This window comes from Equus asinus, chromosome 22, assembly GCF_041296235.1.
Source record: "Equus asinus isolate D_3611 breed Donkey chromosome 22, EquAss-T2T_v2, whole genome shotgun sequence".
Classification (NCBI taxonomy): Eukaryota; Metazoa; Chordata; class Mammalia; order Perissodactyla; family Equidae; genus Equus; species Equus asinus.
Genome location: NC_091811.1, coordinates 53197498 through 53223520, shown reverse-complemented (window position 1 = coordinate 53223520; position 26023 = coordinate 53197498). Strand labels below are relative to the sequence as shown.

Sequence of the window (26023 nt, the reverse complement as noted above, 5' to 3'; positions counted from 1 at the left end):
CTGAGGCACTTCCCTGGAATCCTAGGGCTCTGATCCATTGGACTAGATGATCTCTAGGTCGTTTACAATGCAAAGACTAAAAACGATGATTAGACGCTAAAGGCAGAGAGCCATCCAGCTGGCAGCTACAACAATCAGTGCACGGGGCCCTAGGTAAGAGAGCTCTCCTCAAACTGAGTGTGAACTATAATAGCTGGATTACAAAAGCCCAAGGATCTGATCCAGGAGGATGTTCTGTAAGAGGTGTAACTTTGAAGATCTGTCCGCATGATAATCCTTAGAGGCAACGTACTGGTTCCACAGGGTTGAATATAACCGCACCCTCCTCTCCCCAATGCTGCTGATAAAATCAAATCGATCAGGTAATAAAAAAAAGTTTCCCAACATTTCACCAAGAACAAGATGGCTGCCTTAAATTAGTCTACTTTCCCTTTTCCAACCAGCTGGATGGTGCCCATGGCGATGGATTGATTTTCGATAGGCTGCTGTCGTCAGGTTTCTGATTGGCTCCCTGGTTGCTAAGAAAATGGTTGCCTTGGTTTTTCAGATTTAAGGGCCACAGTGAGCACCACGTGGGAGTCTGCGTGGGAAAGGAAGTCTGTGAAGAAAATTTGCTTTGGCTTCTTCCTCATAGAACTCCCTCCCTTCCCAAGGTAAATTTAGTTTTCTTCCCCAAAAAAGAAAATGAAAAGGTTCTCTTATTTCCATAAATTCTTCTAGTACATATTTGGAAATCTGGTTCCGTTCCCTTTTTTATCTCCTCCCTTCGCCAAATGTCTGTGGTCCGCTGGCACATGGAGGTTGAAGCCACGACTGTTCACATTTTTGATGGCTGACATGATTGTAATGTGTTACAGTGAACTAGGCCCCAAGTCTTGCAGATAGCGAAGAGGGGTTTCCCCACCCACTGGTTCCTACAGGGTCCTAGCTCTCTCTTGTCCACATTTACTGAGAAGGGAAGATCCTCGGGATCTTTCCCCGTTCACCGAAGGTAAGACAATGTGGAGCTTTGGGAACTAGATCAATCAGGTGAACAAGGCGGTTTATAAAGTGACTCACTACTCTGTAAACTGTTACTGGCCCCACATGCCTGGAGTGGCTAAGTGTTTGGTTTTGGGGAACGGGTGAGCATATGGGGGGAGATGTCCAAAGCTCTGTGGGGTTTCCCTTACTTTCCTCCTGCGCATTGTCAGAGAGGGCACCGTAGGTCTCAACCTCAGGGGCCTGGGAACTGTTTGCAGAGAGGGCCTCAAGATTCCCCCGAGATGGTGGCACAGTAGACCATGAGGTTCCTGACGGCAGGGGCTTCTCTCAGTTCAAGCCAACAGTTTTTAAGCATCTACAGTGTGCTAGGCACTGGGAAAACGCTGATGGACAAGAGTATCCATTCTCACAGAGCTTGCAGCCACACTGGGAAAGGCAGACACCAGCTAAGTAACTGTACTGACACCTGATGCTTGTCAGGTGAATAAAAGAATGAATAAATAAACTGTGGCAGCAACAGCTACGGCCAGTTACCTCTAAAGGAGAGTTTCTGAAACTGACCCGAGAATCAGGAACGCCAAGTGCCATCCCTGCTTCCTCATCCTTCTCCCACAGCTTCATTGCTTCGAGGAGAAGTAAAACCACAACACTGCCTGCCTCCACCCCAACCCCGGTCCTCTGAGATACCCCAGAGCCGATGGTGCTGCTGCCTGCGAATTCTGCTGAGTTTATTGGATCCTGGTGAGCGTGTTTACAATGGGATAGGGACGGGGCAGAGCAGGCAAGATTTTCTCATTTTTTTACAGGATTCTGGAATTCTCCGCTGTGGTTTCCAAACCATTAGGTAGGTAGGAGCCTGCTTCTTTGGTTTTAAACAGTAATTGTTTTAATCATTGGGTTAAAATAACGTCAGAGTTTCCTAACCGAGGTCTGGGAAGCAGGAACAATTATTCGTTCAATGCTTGTAGCAATCCTTAAACACAGAGCGACAAGTGGTTAAATAGGAATGGATCTTTCTTAATGTCCTTTAATTCCCTCTCACATTATTCAGCTCCAGCCATTCATCGTTCTGTGCTGACAGCAGTTCCATCTCATCAGCGTTAACAAAGGGAGTCAATATCAGGAGAGGGGCTGGGGGAGTGTCTGAGCAGAAGGGAGGAAAGGCTCAAGCTCTGTGAACATTAGGGCTCAGAGGAGGGAGAAAGACCTGGAAGGGCTTCCTACCCAGGACACAAGCACAGCCTCCCTCACCCCTGAGTTACCCATGAAACTATTTTTTTTCATGTGTGTGTCGGTGGGTGGAGGGTGGAGAACGAATAGAACAGGACGGAGAGAGAAAGAAGGCGACAGGGAGAAGGGGAAGAAAAGGGAATAGAAAAGGACCAAGTCACGCTCCCGTGGTTTCTATCCAACTCAGGAGAGGGGTGGAGGCACTAAGGCCTCCAAAAGGAACCCTGTGGACCGGCGCTCCCCATCAGCCAAGCACAGCAGAATTCAGTTCAACAAACCCTTTTTCAGCATCTACTTTTGTCAGACCTGTACTAGGCCACGTCGTAATCAACCAATAATTGCTGCACTGCACCCATCAGTCTCCTGTGCTGATGTCTTTGCCAACAATAAAATACGCCTGTCGGAGGTTGTTAGCTTTTCTTTCTCAACGGCCATAGATACTCAGAGAAATCCTGTCTTGAGCTCCAAGGGAAGAACAAAATTACCTAAGGTTCTTAAGCTAGTGTTTCCCAGCTTGGAATTCTGATGATCTGCAGTTATTCACCTGTAACTGCAAAGTATAAACTATCAAACAATGACCTCAATGGGAATTAAAGACAATAGGACTAAGGGGCCAGCCCTGTGGCCCAGTGGTTAAGTTCGTGCGCTCCACTTTGGTAGTCCAGAGTTTCACCGGTTTGGATCCTGGGCGCGGACATGGCACCGCTTGTCAGGCCATGCTGAGGCGGCGTCCCACACAGCACAGCCAGAGGCACTCACAGCTAGAATATACAACTATGTACTGGGGGGCTTTGGGAAAGAAGAAGGAAAGAAAATGAAGATTGGCAACTGATGTTAGCTCAGGTGCCAATCTAAAAAAAAAAGGTAAAAAAAAAGGAATAAGTGAAGTTGTGCAGGCAGCGGAAAGCAGTCAGTTTAATATTCCTTTTACTGGATACGGTCTTAAGATTAGTCTGGGTAGAGTCTAACTCCCTGCCCATAGTTGGAGGTGTAAACACTCCAGGGGAGCTCCTCTCTAGGGATCCTCCCTCCACTGCAGATGCCCCTGCCCGACACACACACACACACACACACACACACACACCGTAGAAGTGCTCAATGGGCATAAATGACTCAAAAGATAACTTGTCCCAAGGACACCGGGATAATTTTGAGTCTCCCTATCTTGGGACTCTGGTTACTGTTGTGTGAGCCCGGGTATCTGAACTCGGAAGAAGAGCAATCTGAGGCCTCAAGAACAGTCTGGATCTAGAGTGGGACAACTCAGCCAAATCAACATGAATCAAGCCAAGAAGATTCATGCAGAAATCAATCAGAATCTCATGAGAGAAAACCTGGTCAGCGCCTGAATCTACCTCCAAGGAAAGCAAGAGGAGCCTGGAATACAGACCACGATTAGACAGAAGGCTGACACTTGCTGGTGGCACTAGGGTGTAATGGAAAATCTTCAGATGTTCCCCAGTCATGGGGGAGTCACCGAATGCGGAGGTCAGGCCCCGACAGCAGCGTCGCTGCCGACCTGCTGGGACTCAACAGCACTGCTCGCTCCCTGTGGCACAGGGTGCTGAAGAGGAGGGGTTCAGCTCACCTATTCACACGTCGAATATATTTATGGATATGTGGGGGTGGCTGAAGAGAGGCAGAATTAGGTGCAGTCAAAATGCACAGTAATCGTCCTCAAGGGAAAACCAAAGGGGTTGTGAGTAGCTAAAAGGGAAAAGAGGCAGGTATGTTTTGGGGTAGAGGGCACAAAGGGGATCCCATCATTTTATATCTTCACAGTTCTCCAGTCTACATTCCTTTATGCCTCACGTCACTCCACTGGCTCCTCAGGATGATGACTACAGAGACTTTTTTTTTTAAAGATTGGCACCTGAGCTAACAACTGTTGCCAATCTTCTTTCTTTTTTTCCTGCTTTTTCTCCCCAAATCCCCCCGGTACATAGTTGTATATTTTTTCAGTTGTGGGTCCTTCTAGTTGTGGCATGTGGAACACTGCTCCAGCATGGCCTGATGAGCGGTGCCATGTCTGTGCCCAGGATCCAAACCGGTGAAACCCTGGGCCACCGAAGCAGAATGCGAGAACTTAACCACTCGGCCACGGGGCCAGCTCCTACAGAGACTTCTTGAGACCCTCTGGCTCATTGGTGTCGTTCCTTCACACTTCCTACCTATCTGTGGACAATGTGGCAGCAGCTTTGATGTCCTTACTGGATTCTGTGCTTGTAGACTTGGGATGCTGGTTTCCACAACCAGTAGACTCTATTCCTAAAGCCCGGAGACAATTTTTGCAAAGCTCAGACCAAGGGACAGGGGTTATATTTACCATGCACACTACACATTTATATCTCAGCAGCTTGGACTGACATCCCAGGGCACATACCTTCTACTAGTGTATTTGTAACAACACTCAATATACTGTTGATTCTATCTTTCCGTCCATAGGAGGCCAGTTGGTCCATGGAAACTAAGAGAGATCCAGGGCCTTTCTTCTTTATTTCTATCTCAGTTGTAGCCTGAAAAACAAAACAAAACAAAACAGCAAATCAGGTGAGTAAAGTCTTCTAAACATTAAGGCTGGGCCTTACTGGATAGATAGTCCAGAGTGTGAGTAAGAACATATGCTCTTCATCACATCTTTTTACTTTGATCCTACAATCCTACTCACCCTAGGAAGTAGAACGGAACAAGATGGCCATCGACCATCCTTAGTTCTACAGGTGACAAGACCAAGTCGTTTACGTTTGTACACATCCACAACAAACCCAAGAGTCTGGCTGGGACCCAAACGCCTCATCTGCTCCGTTTCAAGCACGAGTAGAAAGACCAGATCCGCTGGGGCAATGTCCCAGAAGGAGACCCTGAGCTCTCCTGTCCCAGGCTCACAGCCACAGCATTTGGCTAGAACTGGACCGCATGAAAAAATAAGTCAAATTCGTCTCTACTTGAAATTTCATTAAAGGCCAAGTCCCTGATCACACTGAGTATCACAGACATTGTTTCCTCCACGTGTAGAAGCACCATCATTCTACCATACTGCCCCTCCCAAATGCCACAGCTGGGCCCAACTGAACATCAGCAAGTTGAAGTTCTACCCTAAATCTCCACCAAGCCTCTGTAAAGAAGTATGGTAAGGTTCGCTATCTTTTTTGTGTGTGTGAGAGGAAGATTGGCCCAGAGCTAACATCTGTGCCAATCTTCCTCTATTTTGTATATGGGATGCTGCTACAGCATGACTGATGAGCAGTGTGTAGGTCTGCACCTGGGATCTGAACCTGCAAACCCCAGGTTGCCGAAGCAGAACACACAAACTTAACCACTACAACACCAGGCCAGCCCATGGTTTTGCTATCTTAATTAAATACACTGCATCATATATGTTGACGTTATCCTTTTAAAATTTTGTTTTGAGTTAACCTGCAATGTTCAAATTCCCAACCAAAGAGAATGAGCAGAAAACACCATCAGACTGTTATACAAAATACTTTTTACACGCTCCACCGTGGGCAATACTGATATGGCAGATGACAGCAGAAGGTTTCTCAGTGTCCCTTGCTGGTGCTGTCTGTGCAAACCTGAACGGGTTGCATCAGATCAGGCTTAACCGGGGGCTTTCTAGTAACCATGTTGTCCACTTTCACATGTCACCCATGTAAGGCTGGATGCCCCTTCCATGGTGGAGGTAGGAGGGCAGGGACAGTCACCACGCCTCAGAGGAGAGGGTAGAGGCCTGTGTGTGGGAAGTTAGAGAAGCATCCATGTGATCAGTACCAGCACCATCCTAGCTGTTTGGAGAAGAGAATAATCACCTCTGGAGAGCTACATCAGAGCCTGTCTGTCTGCATATACGTTTAGATTTTAAGAACCGTAAAAAGAAAGTTCCCGGCAGATTACAGTTTATCTTATCACAGTGTTTCATCAAACGGTTTCACTGATTCAGACATTGGTTTACCTTAGGGTTTTGTTTATTTGTTTGTTTGTTTGTTTGGCAGAGCTACAGAAGAAATGGAAAGGAAAAAGAACTGATTTCCTCAGGAATTCCTGGCTGCATTACGATACAACATCTGTATATGTAAGAACGACTTGTTAACCATTACCTCAGGTCATGATAAAGTATATTTCTTTGAGAAGCCACTTTTTGCTCCAATTCTCAGCCTGATATTCATGACACTTAATAAATCAGATCAAACTACTACATTTTAAAAATGACAATCATCTAAAAATGAACACAGAAAGGACTCATGTAATGGACACTCTTATTTCTGGCATTTATTGATTCTAGATTTTTACTGAGCTGCCCTTCTGAAAATCTACAGCACATGGTAGATCACTTTCATAATGCCGACCCTCAGGGTACTGTAAGATTTAATGGACCAGGTAATTCAACAAAGAAGGATGAAATTGCATTTAATATGGCTTTGGTACTAAGTATATCTTATTGTTTTCTGGGCTTGCTGGAAACAACAAGATATAAGTTCTTCAGACTTTAATAACATTAACCTTAAAAAAACAGAATTAATAAAAATGCTGTCTAAAGGACCCAGTCAAATCATTAGATTATCATTTAGTGATACCTATTTGAAAATTAAAGCAATTTTTAGTTTACATTAGCAGGGATATGTGGAGACAACATTTATAACATTAAAATTTGTTCCATAATAAGATGTGTTATAGAATCTATCTGGGGTTGGCCCCGTGGCTGAGGGGTTAAGTTCGCGTGCTCCGCTACGGCGGCCCAGGGTTTCTCTGGTTCAGATCTGGGTGCGGACACGGCGCCGCTCTTCAGGCCACATTGAGGCCGCGTCCCACGTACTACAACTAGAAGGACCCACAACTATAATATACAACTATATACTGGGGAGATTTGAGGAGAAAAAGCAGAAAGGAAAAAAAAAAAAGATTGGCAACAGTTGTTAGCTCAGGTGCCAATCTTAAAAAAAAAGAAATATATATCTGAAGTTTCAAAAAAGAAGTAAATGAAAGAAGACACCAAGAAATGAAAATTTCATGGGGGCTGGCTCCGTGGCCCAGTGGTTAAGTTCGCGTGCTCCGCTGCGGCGGCCCAGGGTTCGGATCCTGGGCGCGGACATGGCACCGCTCGTCAGGCCATGTTGAGGTGGCGTCCCACATTCCACAATTAGAAGGACATGCAACTAAGACATAGAACTGTGTACGGGGGCGGGAGGAGGGTGGTTTGGGGAGATAAAGCAGAAAAAAAAAAAGGGAAGACTGGCAACAGTTGTTAGCCCAGGTGCCAATCTTTAAAAAAAAAGAAATGAAAATTTCAAAGCCCACACTTGGGGATTTTAGAAAATAAAGAGAAATTCATTATGTTATCTTTTTACACAGGCAAGAGCATTTAGCATAGATGCAAATAACTGGTTCCATCAAAAAGTCTTGTGGTAACAATAAGATATCTAGAAAAATCCCCATATATTTGCAAATTAAACAACAGACTTCTAAAAATCCATGGATCAAAGATGAAATAACAAGGAAAATTAGAAAAATACTTAGATGATAATGAAAACACAATACATCAACATTTATGGGCTGCAGCTAAAGAAATAGTTAGATAAAATTTTATAGCTTTAAATTATGAGATTAGAAAATGAAAAAGATATAAGGTCAGTGCTCTAAGCTTCCACCACAAGAAACTAGAAAATGAAGACCAAATTAAACCCTGGGTAAGTAGATGAAAGGAAATAATAAAAATAGGAGTAGAGATTAATGAATTAGTAAATGGACAAACAACATGCCATCAAAAAAGTCAAATGTTGGTTTTTAAAGAAAGATTAATAAAATGGATAATTCCCTTAGCAAGACTGATCAAGAAAAAAAGAGAGAAAACTCAAATTATAATTTTCAGGAATAAAAAAGGGGACATCACCACAAATCCTAGTGGCATTATTAGGATAATAAAGATATACTGTGAACTTTATATCATTTCATCTTGGATGAAATGAACAAAATAATCAAAATACAACTTATCAAAACCGATAGAAGAAAGAGAAAATCTAAATAGCCCATATTAATGAAAGAAATTATAATAAAAAAATCTTACTACAAAGAGAACTCTAGGCCCAGATGGCTTCACAAGGGGATTCTATCATTTATGGAAGAAATAATACCAATGTTACACAAATTCTTTCAGAAAACAGAGGATAAAGGAATAGTTATCAACTGTTTTGTAAAGCTAACATAACCCTGATACTAAACCTGACAGAAACATTACAAGAAAAGGCAATTAAAGACCAAGATCCCTCATGAACAGAGATGTGAAATCCTTAACAAAATATGAGCAAATAATCCAGCAATATATACCAAGGATAATATATCATGACCAACAGGGTTTATCCCAGGAAAACAAGGTTAGTTTAATATTAGGAAAAAAGTCAATGCCATTCATCATATTAACAGAATAAAGGAGTAAAGCCATATCATCATCTCACAGATGCAGAAAAAGAACATTTAACAAAATTCAACACCTCTGCATAATAAAATTTCTCAGCAAGCTAGGAATTGAATGTAGAAGCTTCAATCTGATAAAGAACATTGATAAAAATGTCCAGCCAACATTATACCTTTTGGTGAAACATTAAATCCTCTTCCTCTGACACTGGCAACAAGGAAGGATGCCTGCTTTCATCACTTCTATTCAATTTTATATCTGAAGTCCTAGCCAGTGCAATACAGCAAGAAAAATAAATAAAAGGTATAAAGGCTGCAGTTTCTGTTATTCACAGAAAGCATTTTCAGGCATGTAGAAAACCCTATGGAATTTTTAAAAAAACAAAACCCAAACCTAATACAACCAATACATTAATTTATCAAGGTCACAAGATACAAAAACCACTGTATTTCTATAGTCTGGCAACAAATACCTGAAAATAAAATTTCAGAAGTTCTACCTTCTACAACAGTATATAAAAAAAATCAAATACCAAGGAATAAATATCATGAAAGACGTGCAAGACTCCCACTACAAACTACACAACTTTGCTGAGAGAAGCTTGAGAAGACTTAAATAAATGAAGAAATACACCACACACGCATAGATTGGAAGGCTCAATATAATTAAAATGCCAATTCTTCCCAAACTGACTTATAGAGTTAGTGCAATCACTACCAAAATTCTAGTAGACAAATGTAGTATTGGTATAAGCAAAGACAAACAGATCAAGGAAATGATCTTGGGGTTCAGCAAATATTTCTTGGACAAGATGCAAAAAACATTATAAAACTGATTTTTGGTCAACATGCTAAGTCAATTCAATGGAGAAAGGAAAGTCTTTTTAGCAAATGGTGCTGAAAAACTAAATATCCACCCAGGTCGACTCCTATCTAATTTCATACACAAAAATTAATTTGAGCTGAATCAGAGACCTGACTGTAAAACTTGAAACCATAAAGCTTATAGAAGAAAAATATCTTCACCATCTTGGGGATCAGCAAAGATTTCTTGGACAGGATGCAAAAAAATCATGAAAAAAAAAAACTGATAAATTGGACTTCATCAAAATTAAAAATTTATGTATCTGACAAAGGACTTGTATCCATACCATATAAAAAAATAAATTAATAATAAAAAGAACTCAGTTAAAAATGGGCAAAAGATGTGAACAAGTAATTAACAAAGAAGATAAAGGAGAAGCTGATAAGCAGATGAAAAGATGCTCATTATCATTAACCATCAAGGAAATGCAAATTAAAAGCAAAATACGGTAACATTTTATACCCACTAAAATGTTAAAATCAAAGACTAACATCACCAAATGTTGGCTAGGGTATGGAGCAACTAGAACTCTAACTATACATTATTGGTGAGAGTTTTTAAAAAGTGGTGTAACTGTTTTGGAGAGCTATTTGGTAGTTTCTTATGAAGTTAAACATACATTTAACATATGACCCAGGAAGTTCACTCTGAGGTATTTATTCAATATAAATGAAAACATACGTCTACAAGAAGAGTTGTGCAAGAATGCTCTCAGTTAGCTTATTCATATTATCGTAAACCGGAAACAATTCAATGTCCACCAACAGGAAAATGGACGAACAAATTGGAGTATATTTATACAATGAAATACCACTCATCAATAACAAAGAATGGACAACTGATAGACAAAACAACATGAATGTATCTCCAAAACATCTTACGGAGTGAAACACGCCAAATAAAAAATAATATAAATGAATCCACAAAAATGAGAGAAAACTAACCTACGGTGACACATGTCAGAAGCGGTTGCCTGAAAAGCGGAGGAGACTGACTAGAAGACGTACTTTCTGAGAGAGTCTTGTGGTAAAGGGTTTAGGGGATAAGCCCCAATGAGTCAAAGAGCCCCTTCTCCACCTCCTTTTTACCCACATCTTTGGTAACTCTTGCATGAGGGTACCCAAGGTTCTACTGCGACACTGATTATGCAGTGGAATTCCTTTGAGACGGAATATGGAGTGCAAAATGTGTAAATATCTGTATTGTGGACATAAATGAAGATCAACCAAGTGAGAAAAGCAAAGGCTATTTATTCTGAGCTTGACAGAGTGAGGCAGTCAGCCACCGCCACGTGCGTTTTTGCAGACTCAAAGGCAGGCAGAGGAGTGGGGAAGCTTGACAGTGGAAGAAGGGGAGGCTTCAGGTGTGCCCTGACTCAAGGCTGTCGGCATGGGGAAGCTGTAGGCAGGCTAACTAGGTGTGGGGCATCCTATGTGACTGGTTAGGGGAGCATATTTGGCTTTCTCTGATTGGACCTAAGTTGGAAGCAGGACAAAAATTAGGGAAGTTGTCAGTTGTCAATCAAGCCCTGGCCATTTTGGGCTACTTATTACAGAAGTTACTGTTTCGCTTCCCAGATTGTCACTAGAGATGGCAATCTGGCCTCCTGCCAGTTGGTCTTATAGCAGGCTGGCTTCCTGGGCTTACTATTGCAGATAAGGAGGTTGGCTTCTTGGGCAGGTTGTGGGTGACTGTTCTGTTTTTATATAGGGTATATAGGGTCTGGTCATTGTCTGTTTGTATACACAGTCTCTCAGTATTCATCAGAGCAGATTAGTTAATGGAGAGACAGCAAACATATATGATCACTGTCAACTGCCTAAGATGACATAAACCAAAACTGCCTGCAAAGAACATTACTTAAAAGTGCTAAGCACCAGTTAGGTGCTAAGACCGTGTCCAGAGAAAAATACATCCGTACTACTGAGAAAACCTCATCTGTTAAAATCAGGGAACACGGAACACCAAGATGGGTGGGTAGTTCCTGAAGTCCCTCTCCCGATGTGAGGTTTTGAAAGCTGGGACTGAAAGTCCAGGTACTTGGCTATTGTTTGTTTCTTTATTTCTATCTTTTCATTTTTTAAAAAAACTGAGATAAAGTGCACATAACATAAAATTCACCATTTAATTGTACACATAAAGTGCAAAATCCAGTGGTTTTTAGTATATTTACAATGTTGTACAATCATCACTACTAATTCCAGAACCAAAGAAAAACCCGGTAGCTGTGAGCGGCTGATCCCAGTCCCTGCCCCCAGCCCCCGGCCCCCGACCATCTGCTTTCCATCTCTGTGGATTTGCCTCTTCTGGACACTTCATGTCAATGGAATCATACAATGTGTGTCCTTTCGTGTCTGGCTTCTCTCACTTAGCATAACGTTTCCAAAGTTCACCCATGTTGTAGCATGTATCAAGACTTTATGCCTTTTATGGCTAAATAACATTCCATTGTAGGGACATATCATATTCTGTTTACCCTTTCACCAGCGGATAGGCACTTGGGTTGTTTCTACTTTTTGGCTATTATGAATAACGCTTTTGAATATTTATGTGCAAGTTTTTGGGTGAACACCTGTTTTCAGTTCTCCTGGGTATATAGCTAGGAGTAGAACTGCTGGGTCATAATGGTAACTCTATGTTTAATTTTTTGAGGAACTGCCAAACTGTTTTCCAAAATGGCTGCACCATTTTCCATTCCCACCAGCAAAGCTGGCTATTGTTATCTTGTACCAGACCACAGCCAGCTGCAGGGAAGAAAACGTGGAGCAGACTCTCCCACGTAAAGCAACTTCATAGCTACCTTTCAGCTATGCTCTGCTCTAGAACCTGGATTCTCTGAGGTATGTCTCTGCTATTTGCTCAGCTGCCCTATTCTTATTACCCGGGAGGTGGGGAGAAGATGTCTTCTTTCAATCAGGCTGAGACTCGAGGACCAGAGGAAAGATCACATATTCTTTCTTTCCCTTGCCTTGTCTCTTCAGGTCATTTTTTTTGGCAAATGGAGGTGTATACTTTTTGTTTGTTCTGTTTCGTTTTGTTGGGGAGGGAGGAGGAGAATGAACAACATTTTAAAGTCAGGAGCCTCTGCCTTTTAAAAATTCAGCCTCTAAGGAGCCTTGGTACAAAACTATCAGTAACAGGGGAAGCAACTGAGAACCTTAATTATGTTAAACCCAGTACGAATTTGTTCCATTTCTCTTAACTCAAACGCAAAGTTTATTAGGGCATTTAGCCACTGACTCCCAACCTCCTAAACTGTAGCTCCCTTCTCAAAGAGGCATCCTGAAACATCTGCAGATGGCAGATTCTGACCACATTTCTATAGATCTGCCCAGGGAGGCTCAGCTTGTTATTGATTCTAAATTGCTTTCACGTGGAAATACATAACTGCAAATTTATCAGGCAGTCACCTTTTGGAATTAAAGTTTAGAGCATTTTTAGAAGCGGTCTTAGAACCTAGCCATTTATCTCCTGTTCAAGCCTTTCTCAAATTTTTGCAGTATTCTGCTTTAAAATAATTTTACAATAATTTCTCCTTCTCAGACAAAGGATCTTTAGAATCTTAAAAGGAATCTGACGCTCTCCAAGTCAAGCAATTCAGCAGAAACCCCACTGTCTACTTCTCAGGTCTAAAAAGGCCAAAAAAGTATACAGAAAGGAATGGAAACTGGCTTTCTGCATACTAAGAAATGGGCCAAGCAGTGTGCTCCACATTTTACAAATGTTATTACATTTAATTTTCACAATAGCCCTATAACAAAGGTCCTTTTACCTCTTTTTCACAGATAAGGGCTTAGAGAGGTTAATTTCCCAGGATCACGTGAGTAAATAAAGTAAAGCACTTGAGCTTTAGTTAGGAGAGTGTCATGGTTAACGGTTAATGCTCCGGAGTGAGATTGCCTGGATTCAAATCCTGACTCTGCTGCTTACTGTGCAATCCTGGACAAGTTATTTTATTTCTCTAAGCCTTGGTTTCCTCCTCAGTGAAATGCAGACAACAGCAGTATCTAGCTCACAGAGTAGGGTTGTGAGCAGTAAATGAGATAATGCTTGTACACTTGCAAGCTAAAGAACATGCTTTCTGAGTTACGTGTGACTTTCGGATCGTCAGAGGCACGTGCTTACTCTCTGAGTGAAGAACCATGATTCTCACCTATTTTGCCAGCTCAGAGATGAAGACATGGGAAAAGTCCCCTGATCCTCTGCTTCAGCAAAAAGCAAGAGTGAAAATTTCCAAACTATCAAAAAATCATCACCATTCAATCACAACCGAATAATTAATGAAGATGTGAAATAGTTTTCAATAAGGCTCTAATGAGGTGATAGCTTTTTTCCATGGGGAATATTATATTTCTTAAATTGAGCCTGAAGAAAAAAAATACAGATGTGGCATAACCTAAGCATTAATATTGTGTGCGACCAACCTGTTGACCATCAGCGGCTCCTACAAAGCCTGAGCATCTGCCTGGGAGCACTCTAACGCTTCAGGCGAAGACAAGTTAATCCGTGGCTAGAGACACATCCAAAATGTTTGACAGGAAGAGTCGCTACATCCTAGCGCAAAGAGGTATTAATGGCTCATGTAGCCTGGGCTGAATATGACATTAATATATCGTGTCCTCCTATGATAAATGACTTTTTCCCACTTCCCCAAGGAGCCAATCTTTAAGTGGTCAGGAAGTTCTCTTTGGCATCAGGAAGACCTTGCTTCAAGTTCCATTTCCACAAGTCATGAAACCTCTGAGTCTCATCTGTTAATAGGATAAAACCACCTTCCAGATGGGGTAGTTATAAGAATTAGATGAGATCCTGCATACAAAGTGCTTAGCATAGTATAGTAAGAACTCGATATGCTGAGCTGTAATTATTATGCCCACTGTAGAAAACAGGAAAGTGTAAGGAAGAAACAAGTCACCAATAATTTCCCCTCCCAACGGCAACTACTGTTAACTTTTAGTCATTCATCTTCTTTCTGCACGCAGCTTGTCTCTATGGGGTTCTGGTGTCATTCTGTCTGCAAACTGTGTGCATTCTGGATTGGTTTGGTTTTGTCTTTTTGGCCTATTAATGCAACTTAGCTATTTCCTCGTATTGTTATCAATTAGCAAGTGCTTCTTTATGGCTTCTAACAAAATAGTTTTTCCTAGTTGTGAAGCCCTTGGGAATGAGATAGTCCTCCCACCTCACCTCGCTGCCACTTTGGGATCTGGCCTCCTGGCCTTGGGAATCCTCCAGTCTGTCGTTATCATCACTTGGGACCACTGCAAAGGATCTCCTAAGCGCTTACAGGCCCTCCAAACTGGAAGGTAGCACCCTGAAGGCCACAGTATAAGGCAGTGCAGAGCCTTACACTCCACAGCCATCTGCTCAACTGCCTCTCCAATTTGTCTCCCACACAGTATAACAGAAGCTGCGAAAGAAACGAAAACAAACCCCACACCTGCTCGTCTGCCTTCAGCTGAAGTTCAAGCTCCTTCTTCCTGGACACCTTCCTAATACCTTCTTTTCAAAGAAATAGCAAGATGTATTATTTGGCTTCAATATTTTTAAAAACTACCAGGATATCAAAATTTAACTTGGTTCTCAACATTTGAGTTGCCCCAACTGTACCGTCCATGCGCACCCATCCCTCATTCTCCATTGATACCAGCTGTTTTTTCCGAGAATATAATCATCTATCTAACTGGGGAGCCCAAAATTTACCTTACGACTTATTTAAAATAAAGATATCATCTATAACATTTGTGGCCAACTATCTGGTTTGGGGGGAACTCTGGAACCACTGTTATAGTTATTGTTCTTATTATTGTTGATCTTAAATTACGGTTCCCCAGCAGAGCAATGGCCTAGGCAGAAAAGACCTTAAAATTAGCTGAGAAACACAAGGTTTCTGAAAGGCCTAAGATTCTGGCTCTATCACTGATGAGCTGTGTGACTTCAAGGAGCACAAATTCCCTGAGCCTGTGTCTCCATCTCAAAAACAGGAAGAATAAACTCTACTTCATCAGCCTCACGAAATCCGTATTTAGAACAAATTAAATAATGCATGTAAAAATGATTTGTAGCTTGTAAAGAACTATACAAATGTAAGGGGGAAAAGTATTTTGCTTTTAAATAAAAAGGCAGGGAGGGAAAAGATGATGTCAAACACCTCCTAACTGCCTTTTGAATAATCTGTACAGTCAACAACCATCCTAAAATGCTAAAAACAGATCATTCTGAATAATTCCACCCTTGATCGTCCGGTTTTCCTCCACACATGCATCATGCTAATTAAAGAATTGGCTATCTTCATGCTGTGTTAGAGGAAACTCAGGTGTTAAAACAAAACGGTCTGACATGCTATCTCAAGGAGCTTATACCAGCTAAGGAGGGACTGGGGAAAGTTAAGGAATTACAGGGAGGAAGGATTAAGATCATTAAGGTTATAACAATTTAAAACTAGAAAAAAGGTGTAAACAGCTTAGAATTTAAAGAAATGTTAAGAGATGGCTTTTCCCAAAGAGGGGAGCCCTTCTCCAAACCCCTAGACAAGTGACTTTGTGAAGGTATTATACGCAACTCCTCCAGAGCCTGACATTTGATTACATTTCAAATTCATCTTTTGCTTCTCTTCTTCTTCCTCCCCCATACACCATGTGTTCTTGCCCCAACCTCCTCCTTTTGCCTCCTTTGATTTATCTCCATTTCAGTCCCTCTGGAACGTCTGGGTCCAGTTGTGCGTTGGTTTCCTTAACCTCTCCGGTGCCTGGCTCTCCCCGGTGCACACCTCCCACCCTCAGCATGAGCTACACGCGTTTGTCTTTGGAAAAATCCCATCTCATTCTTGTAGAGGAGACGGAAAATTATTCAAAACTATATCACTTTTTTTTTTTTAAATAGAAAGGTGCTTTAAATTCCAAGCTGTTTCCCTAAGAGGAGAGGACTTGGGGGGCGGGGAGAGAAGCAATGGCAGTTCCAAACCCGCTCAGACTTGGTCACTGGTGGTGGCAGGAGGCCATCCCCATTCCATCCGGGCAGGATCCGTCGGCCAGAGGCATTCAGTCAGAGCAGGTGGGCGGAGGGACAGGGAGGCAGACGGACTTGCAAAGACGGCGAGAAAGAAAAGAGGTAAAATAAAAAGAGTTGATGGGGAGGAAGGGAAAAGTCAGAAGATGGAAGAAGGGGGAAATGGAGCCAGGAATAAAGTGAAGGGGAACACACGGAGAGAGAAAGAGAACCAAACCAGGAGGGAGGAAACGGAAACGGCTAGGGGTAGAAACAAGAGTCGGGCCGAGCCTGGGAGAGACCAGGTGGAATGGGCAGAGCAGGGAGAGAAGAGGGAGGGAGGACTGCCATGCCTAGCCTCGGTCTACTTGTTTACTTCCTTACACTGTGGTCAGTAGCTGCCTTATCTATTTTCACCTCTGGCAGGAGCCGCCCGCCGATGTGGGAGCCGGGGCCGCCAATGAGGGACACCACGCCGTTGCAGTCCACCGTGCTGTTGCGCTTCACGCTGCGCCGCAGGCTGGGGAAGATGCGCGAGGAGCGGCTGCCCTGGCTGTAGCCGCTGTAGCCGCTGTAGCTGCTGCGGCGCTCGCGCGCCCGGATCGGGATGAAGAGCGAGTCGCGGCGGCCCTCGCTCTCCTCCACCGTGCTGTGCTCGTCGTCCGCAAACTCGTTCTCCGAGCCCGGGTCCCGGAACCGCCCGGGCCCCCTGAAGCTGAAGATGCTGCTTTTGCTGTTGTGGCGGGAGAGGAATGGCGAGCCTGGAATGCTGAGCAGTGACTGTAGGGACAGCAAGAGAGAGAGAGGGGCAGGCGTGAGACGGGAAGCTGACCCCTTATAGGCTGAGCAAAGGCTGTTACTTCCCCGACCTGGCTCCATCCTTGCCTTCCCATTGTCAGACCACCAGCATTTCCAGAAAGCACTTCTGGAGGCTTTCTACTACTGTTCAACATCCATTATTACTCACTTCTCCCTGCCCCATACCCTTGAGATATACCCGTCTTTGACCAGTTAACCATTCAAAAATTCTACTCACTGTTCACTCATGCATTGAAACGATGCTTTTATCTCATGCTCTCCGTGGTGAATCTACTGGGAAACACAGCAGTGTGTCTATTTCTCATTACTGTGGGCTCACATGGAGTGTGCCTTTAATTTACTCGAGTTAGCCTCTATGCCACACTTGGCAAAAAGGAGAGAATCTAAAAGTGGGTATCACTTGCCATTCTCTCAATGAGGACATGCCCTGGAGGTCAAGTACTATGCCAACAGTGGTCTTCAAAAGTTATTTTTCAGTTGAAAATTATTTATGTCCCCTCCCACTCCATTTTAAAGTCAACATAATTTTTTTTATCAAAAGTTTAAATATTTGCAAACTATGTAATTCCCAGCACTATTTTAAAATGAAACTCCCCTTTACCACTTAGAAACTTTTCATTTCTTTTTCTCCTTCAACTCATACTTCCATTCCACATTCCCTAGAGAATTTTATGCTAATATATATTTTATACTTTAATGTGTTTTATTGACCACCTCTGAATACTTTTCTGCAACAAAAATGATAAACTATACTTCAAAAATTTTTAAATTTTCCTCTGACCATGAGTCTGTAAGAAATTTTAAAAACTCTCCTGGGTTAAATTTTTTTTACAATTCTTATTAATAAAACTGATCAAGATATAAAAATATGTTATACATTTTATAAGCAATTACTAAGCTTAAAAAGAAAATTTTATTAAAATGTATCTCTTAATGAGATGGATGAGGTTCTTGTTCTTTCAATTGGTGTTTTTGGTGTTTAAATATTTGTAGATGGTATTGCTTATTACTAGAATGAGACATGGCTCAACATCAACTCCCTCCCTTCTAATATTAGATTTTGAGTGCTGAGAAACCTTATTCACATAAATACATAGTATCTTGGAACCAAAGAATTTTGTTATAGTAATGTCACTCAATTCTTTGAACTCCTTCCAAATTATATGCCAAAATCACATAGTAAGCTATCAGCAAAATTTATTTTAATCTATTGGTTGACAATTAAATTAGTTTTGCTTTCGAGTTTGTTGAAAGAACTGAAAACCACCCAACTTGCCAAAGGATTTATTATCTAGTTATTAGAAGCATTCCACTCCCTGATTTCTGTGGATACCAGAAAGGTTTTATTTATTATTTACTAATAATTATACGGGTTACTTTTACTTAAAAGAACCTTAGTTAACCCAACAGAAAAGGTTGGAATAATCAAAATGCTGTTAATTTCTATACATCATTGCCAACATTTTTTAATAAAATGTTTTTATCTTATCACATGCTTTAAAGATATTTTCATCAAAACCTTAAAGCCACAGATTTACCTCATTTAATTTATGAAAATTTGTAATGTCCTCACTGTTAAAGCAACTGGAAAAATCAGACTTACTTTCACTGGAAAAAGCATGACCTAATTTTTCATTTTATTTATTTGTTTTTGTTTTTTTTGGAGGAAGATTAGCCCTCAGCTAACTACTGCCAGTCCTCCTCTTCTTGCCGAGGAAGCCTGGCTCTGAGCCAACATCCGCGCCCATCTTCCTCTAGTTTATACGTGGGACGCCTACCACAGCATGGCTGCCAAGCAGTGCCATGTCCGCACCCGGGATGCGAACCCTGGGCCGCCGAGAAGCGGAACGTGCGAACCTAACCGCTGCACCACCGGGCCGGCCCCTAATTTTTCATTTTGAATAAATGTATTAATATGTATCTCAGTGACAACTACGTGGCTCCTGAACTTCAAACATCCCAACACCCCTGATTATAATTCTGTGTTTTACTCCTAACAGAAGTATGTAAGAGAGAGGTAAGTTCATAAAGCCTTACAATGGATTTACGCTTCCTGGATTAAAGAAAACTTCAGACACTGATATTTTCAGTTGTCCCTTTGTTCAGCACCACAAGGATTTGTATAGCTCAGGGCAATGCACCACGTAAGACTGGGGATGAGGGACAGGTATGCCTTCCTTTTGTAAAGTGGGAGAAGGCTGGCTGTGAAAGGGAAATAGGAAGAAGCACCGTGTGACTCTGGGCCGCAGGGCTAACCTTGGGCACAGGAATGTGTAAGTTAAAGAGCTGGGAATCAGCTTCCTTAAAACAGTGCTTGGAAAGTCTTCAAGTGCCCCAAGGGGATACACCCCCAGTTTTTGGGGTCCTGCCCTAAGAGAAAGAAACTTGACAAACAACTGACCTTAGCTAACCCTCCTTACTACCCTGAGATACTCAGTTTGCCCAATTATGACTGTGAAGGACTTTTCAAAATAATTAACCATATGAGACTTCTGCCTTAAAGTTTAGGCCTTAACCCTCCTGTAAAATGGCTCCACTGTGGAAGTGCTTTGTGGGCTGGGACTCTGCCAATATAACGCATATAAGTGCTAAATAAACCTTTTAAAATAATACTTTTGATGATAACCCTGGAAGAGCTGTAGGGCTCCTCTTTAACATTTCCACTCATATCTTTTTGTTACCTGGAATTCCATTTCTGGTTCTAGACTCAAAATGCTTCCAGTTTCAGTCTCTTGCTATAATGTGTAAAGCTCCTGTGCCCAGACTGGTACATTTTCTTTGGATATTTCTAGTTCCATCATACGCCATTCTCCCACCTATATTTCCCTTTCTATGTGGTCTTTTCCTGCCCTGGCTTGAAGCAATGCACAAATCTCTGAGACAATAAATGAATTTGATCACTGGGGGCCACATCAAGAAAACCACTAAACATAGATCATTTTATATAAATGTCATTGTTAAATATATATCATATGCTGTCTATAGGCCTCTAGAAAAGAGGATGCAGGTATGTAACACCTCTGACCCCTCTCCCCATCTCTCTGACTTGTTTTGCTCTTCTGCCCTATCCCTCCCCAGAGAGCAGCTGCATTAGTCAGATTCCAGAATGTTCCTGAGTCTCATTTACGAGAGGATGGTGTCACTGTGTTAAAAGCGCACACATGTAGCCGGCTCTTATACTTCCTTCTTCCACGTTGTTGGGTTCATAAAGGGATCAGGGCCTCCTCCAGCTCACTGCTTGCTATTCCTCTCCTCACATATGTTTGGGGACCCCCACTGATTCACGTCCCTGAACCAGTGGTCAAAGTGTGATTCATGGACAAATGCTAGTATTTGACCCGCTACTGGTTTGCAATGAGACAAGTAGAAAATCTGAGAGAAGCATTTAGAAACTTTTAGAGTAATTAGACATTGTCACAACATACAAGAATGTGATATGGGGCCAGCCCCGTGGCCGAGTGGTTAAGTTTGCCCACTCCACTTCGGCGGCCCAGGGGTTTCACTGCTTTGGATGCTGGGCATGGACATGGCACCGCTCATCAGGCCATGCTGAGGCGGTGTCCCACATAGCACAACCAGAGGCACTCACAACTAGAATATACAACTATGTACTGGGTGGCTTTGGGGAGAAGAAGGAGAAGAAGAAGAAGAAGAAGAAGAAAAGATTGGCAACAGATGTTAGCTCAGGTGCCAACCTTTGGGGAAAAAAATGTGATAATTTTTTCTAGAAACTTATTGGTATTATATTTTACAATTGTATCAGTTCATGAAGAATTGGGAAAAACAGAAACTGGTCCTTCACCACAGATAGTTTAAGAAGCACTACTTTAAATGATGCGGCTGGCCAGAAGATGGTATAAGCGTATGATTTTGTTTTAATCAGGTTGGTAAGGTGAGAGAGACAACTGCCTTTGAAAGAAGAGTTTGTTACCTATAGATCCCAAGGGAAGGGGCAGCATGGCATGCCACGCAGGGGCTCCTGGAGCTACAAGGGTGAGTCAGGAGGCAGAAGGAGTGAGGGGAAAGCACGGCCCAGAGCCTTTCCTGTGGTTTCCAATGGGTAAGGCAGAACAAGCACATTTGAGCAAGTTTAGGACTGGATAGTTCGAGGAACTTCAGGCAGACTCGGGGCTACAGGGATGGTCCTAGCTGTCTAGCACCTGGCCCTGGAGTGACTGAGGGTAGGGGCAATATTGGCTTGCTGTGTGAGAGTTAGAGAAAAGGAGAAGGTTGGCGAGACAGGTTTTGGATTGGTTGATGTGCATATGAAAGGCACACTTCCAGGCAAGTTGTTTACTATCTCTAAGAATTAAACTAGCATGAGGAGGGAGTCTCTCCCCAGCCAGCAAGGGTCCTAAAATATTAAGCATCATAAAACACAGAAAATAAAAACCATGATTAATATGGTAAGAACCCGGGATTGGGCTTATGGGGGACAGGAAGCATCCTTAAGCTTCCACCCACATATTCACTGCAGTTTAACATAGAGCACTGCGGCTCAGGGATAAGCCTAGATGTCACTTAACTGTGCTTGGGCATATCTCTCTCTCTTAAGGGCCTCAATGGACACAAATACGGCCAGGACAAGACAAGATTCAGGCAGTCCTTGGCTCCTCGGCTAAAACTCATGATCACCCTTAACGTCATCACTCCACGTCCTAAGAATGGCATTCAAGATCCTCCGAGCTTTGACCTTAATTTACTTTTTCCATTTTATTCCTCACTCTTTCCTCCACATACCCTACCATTCAGCCACACTGCCTTCAGGTCTTTATTTTCTCCATTTCCAGGGCATACTCCATTTTCAGCTGTGGAAATCCTCTCTGTTCTCCATGGTCAAGCCCTTCAGCTTCTTCCTCTTCAAGCTTCCTTAACCCTCCCACAGCACAGAGCCCCTCTTTCAGAGTACTTATGTTCTACTTTTTACTACATAAAGTTCTTTGTATCCATACTTTCTCTGTCCTTCTTTTTTTTTTTTTTTTTTTTCCGGAAGATTAGCCCGAAGCTAACATCTACTGCCAATCCTCCTCTTTTTGCTGAGGAAGACTGGGCCTGAGCTAACTAACATCCGTGCCCATCTCCCTCCACTTTATATGTGGGATGCCTACCACAGCACGGCTTGACAAGTGGTGCCATGTCCACACCCGGGATCCGAACCGGCGAACCTGGGGCCACTGAAGCGGAACATGCACACTTAACCGCTGCGCCACCGGGCTGGCCCCTATCTCTTCTTTTTTAACCAATGACAAGTTCCTTAAGGACATACTGCCTCATTCACCTTTCTATCTCCTGTATATCGTAGGTACAATGTTTAATTTAATCAACATGTATTTGGATTCTATAGCACTGTCCCATACCTGCTTTGGGTCACTGCCTCACTTTTCCTAGCAAGCTTCCCTGGACTGAGTCCGTGATTTTACATGAGGCTAATGCTGGGTGCTGAAACTGCCTGGTACATTAGATCCCCACGTTAGGAAGGAGGTTTGATTTATTTGACAAACGATCATTAAATATCTATTGTTCGCTAAGTGATGTGGATACAATGGTGAACGAGACATACAACATGGTCCCTACTCTCTTGAAACTTGTAGCCTCTGAGGAAACATGGCAGACTATATGAGCTCTAATACACAAGACTACTCCTAACTGACAGGAAAGTGATAAGGAAGATGAGGATCAATTCGGCGACCTACAAATGCTTAGAAATCAGGATCCTGAGACAATATACACTAAAAGGAAACAATTACCTATTATTCTTTAATTCCTTGTTCCATTCTTGGCAAAAGAGTTGACTGAAATAAATGAAGGAGAAGAGACGACTTGCTCCATTTCTCATAGAACCCAGTATCCCACCCTGATCTAGCCCATTCCCTAAGGAGATGCATCCTGAGGGCGGCCACCCCAGCCCCTCCCCAGTCTCACCCTCCCTGGACCAGAGGGTTTCAGTGATGACTCAGAACCGATGACTCTATTAACTCTGGGGATCCAGACTAGTTTTTGAGATGGGTAGGCCTTACTTCCTGTTTTCAAAATCTTTCCTGTCAACCAACCAGGAGCTTCTGGTCCTTTTCAGGCAGTCACATCACAGTTAACTTAAAAGCCATCTTAAGTCTAGGTGTTTGCTTGGGAGATTGGCCCCGAGGTGTTCTTGATTTGAGGGAGTGGCTCTTACATCCCACAGAAAAATTAACTGGGGATTTCCAGGTATTCATGTCAGCTGTCTGTTGAGATGAGGCTTCACAATGACTGGGATGTTTAGAATGTGATAAATTGGTGATTTAAATGTTCTATTTCCATGCCATATTTCACTTTTTCTTTCCAATACAGCAGTGGTTCTTAAAGACTCCTGGGGGTTCCTGTGATCCTTTTAGGGGGGCTCATGCGGTCAGAATTATTTCAAAGTAATACTAAGATGATATCTGCCTTTATCACTCTCATTCTCTCACAAGTACACACTGAACTCTGTGAGCCTGGCAGTTTCACAGTATTTAAAGACTTTTCTGATGAGATTGGTAGTGATAATAACATACGTGAATTTTTAATATTGTGTGTCAGTACTTGGAAGATCTGTGTAACTCAGTGACCCGGGATTGCCTAAATGATCAATGCTTGATGCTATAAATCATTCACGAGTTAAAAATCTATGGTGCAAAATACAACAGAGAGTTTTAATGTAACACAGCACCAAGTTACTGATATCGGATCCCACACTACAACTAACCATTAAAAAACTACCACTGTCCAGTTTTGGAATCGCAACAAAGAAGAATATTCACAATTATCTGAAAAGGCTATTAAAATATTCCTTCCTTTTCCAACTATTATCTGTATGAAACTAGATTTTCTTCAAATACTTAAATCAAAAGAAAAAACATATCATGACAAAGTGAATGCAGAAGCAGGTATATTCCAGCTGTCTTATACTTAAACTACAGATTAAAGAGATCTGCAAAAATGTAAACAGCGTCACTTTTTCCACTAATTTTTTTGTTTTGTAAAAGTTAATTTTTACAAAAATATGTACAATTTGTGTTAAACACACAATGGGTTTATCATTATTTTAAAATAAATCAGTAAATATTTTTACATTTCTTAATTATAATTTGTATAATTTGTATAATTTTGTATAATTTATATAATATATATATGATAATTTAAAGGCACATTTTAAAAAAGCTTTTTGGGATCCTCAGTAATTTTTAAGACTATAAGGGGGGTCCTAAGACCAAAAAGTTTGAGAACTGCTGCAACAGAATAATTAAAATATCTTGCAAAAATGGACTCAACTAATATTTATCAATTGTCCAAAGCCCTAAAAACACAGCAGTAATTTTATAGAGAAACAGACAGGCGATGGGTTGGGCAGATGTTTTAAAAGGGTCTCAGCTCTGGTGGTAAAGGGAGCTGACATATGCTTGAACTGCCCTGGGAGATGAAGCCACATTCACAGTTAGGCCAAAAGAAGAGATGACCACGTACGTGTGCAGGTGAGCGGGGACCAGTGGCGACAGACTTTGGGTAGCCTTTAGCTCCACAAGCTCTGCAGTCAGAAGGTGCAATCTTGACTGACATTTCCGAGCTAGTAATCTCAGATAAATTAGTTAATCTCTCTAGGTCTCAGTTTCCTCAGTCACTCTTTCAGATAAACTCAGAGAAACTGCAGGACAGTCCTGGGACAAAGAATATTACTACCGTGTGGGGTTTCTTGGCAGTCATCCATGGCCTCTAGGAATCTACAATTTTTTCAGATGGGGAAATTAGAGGAAGTGAACATTTTAATGCACAGCAGGACATCTAAGAAGCCCAGTTTTATTTTTTGAGCTAGGGAGCAATCAGTGCAACTCTGTGCTAAAGCCTATAGATTAATCAGAGGCCATTCAACAGCAAAGTGTTAACAGCACTAAGGTATTCATTAACCAGCTCAGTGATGGCTCTCAAGATAAGGGCTGGATTACAACAAAGCTGCAATCATACTTTTCCCCAAAAGAGGCTGAACTAGAGAAAGGGTGGTGAAGGTGAGACAGAGATGGCTCCAGGCCACAGAGAAGCCCCAGAAGGAGTTAAATCAGATTTATAAAAGTCCTCCATGCATTTCCCAACAAATATCTGAATGCTTGCCATGAGCAAAGAAGCAGGCCTTGACTTTAGGACTTTCTCTAAGAGACGAAAGGATATGAACATAAGTAAATATAATACCATATACAGTAAAAAGCAACACATAAAGAGAGATGTATGAAACATAATGGAAAGGTGAAATGATAATTCCATTGGGGAAGTTAGGGAAGTTTTCTTGAGATAAATATATGAAGAATAAGTATGATGTGGACATTCAGAGGTGGAAAACTAGGGCATCTTAGAGAGGGTGTTTCTGGAGCTAAACAGAGGGTAGAAAACAAACACCATGTGTGAGAAGCATCTAGGAGCTCATTCTGGGTTAAGTACAGGGCGCTTGAAGGGGCACAGTGACTGGAGTCCAGGGGAAAGGCTGGGGTGCTGTGAATGCCATGCTGAAGGGCTGGGACTTCATTAATAAGTAGAGTGAATCTGATGAGGGGAATTTCCTCTCCCATTCTTAATACTTATTCTAAACTGTCAATATTTTCTTTAAACCCCCTACTCAACCTCCCATTCCCTTCAATAAGATTTTTAATTTCCTACATTATTGAAAACTAGCATCACCTTCCTCAACCTCTTCTCCCTATCTACAAACTTATCCACATCCACCCTCCC

The 26023-nt window shown here is 42.1% G+C and overlaps 1 protein-coding gene across 14 annotated transcripts in view; it reads right to left on the bottom strand.

The window, feature by feature from the left end:
• SCN8A (sodium voltage-gated channel alpha subunit 8) overlaps nt 1–26023 on the bottom strand; it is a 178836-nt gene that overhangs the window by 49106 nt on the left and 103707 nt on the right. For 7 of the 14 annotated variants that reach the window (XM_070495305.1, XM_070495307.1, XM_070495306.1 and 4 more), the window contains 2 exons: nt 16859–17254; nt 4598–4730 (listed from right to left, as the gene is read on the bottom strand). In XM_070495305.1, coding sequence (XP_070351406.1) covers nt 4598–4730; nt 16859–17254 — 529 coding nt within the window. The other 7 variants (XM_070495309.1, XM_070495312.1, XM_070495308.1 and 4 more) reach the window with 4 other exon arrangements.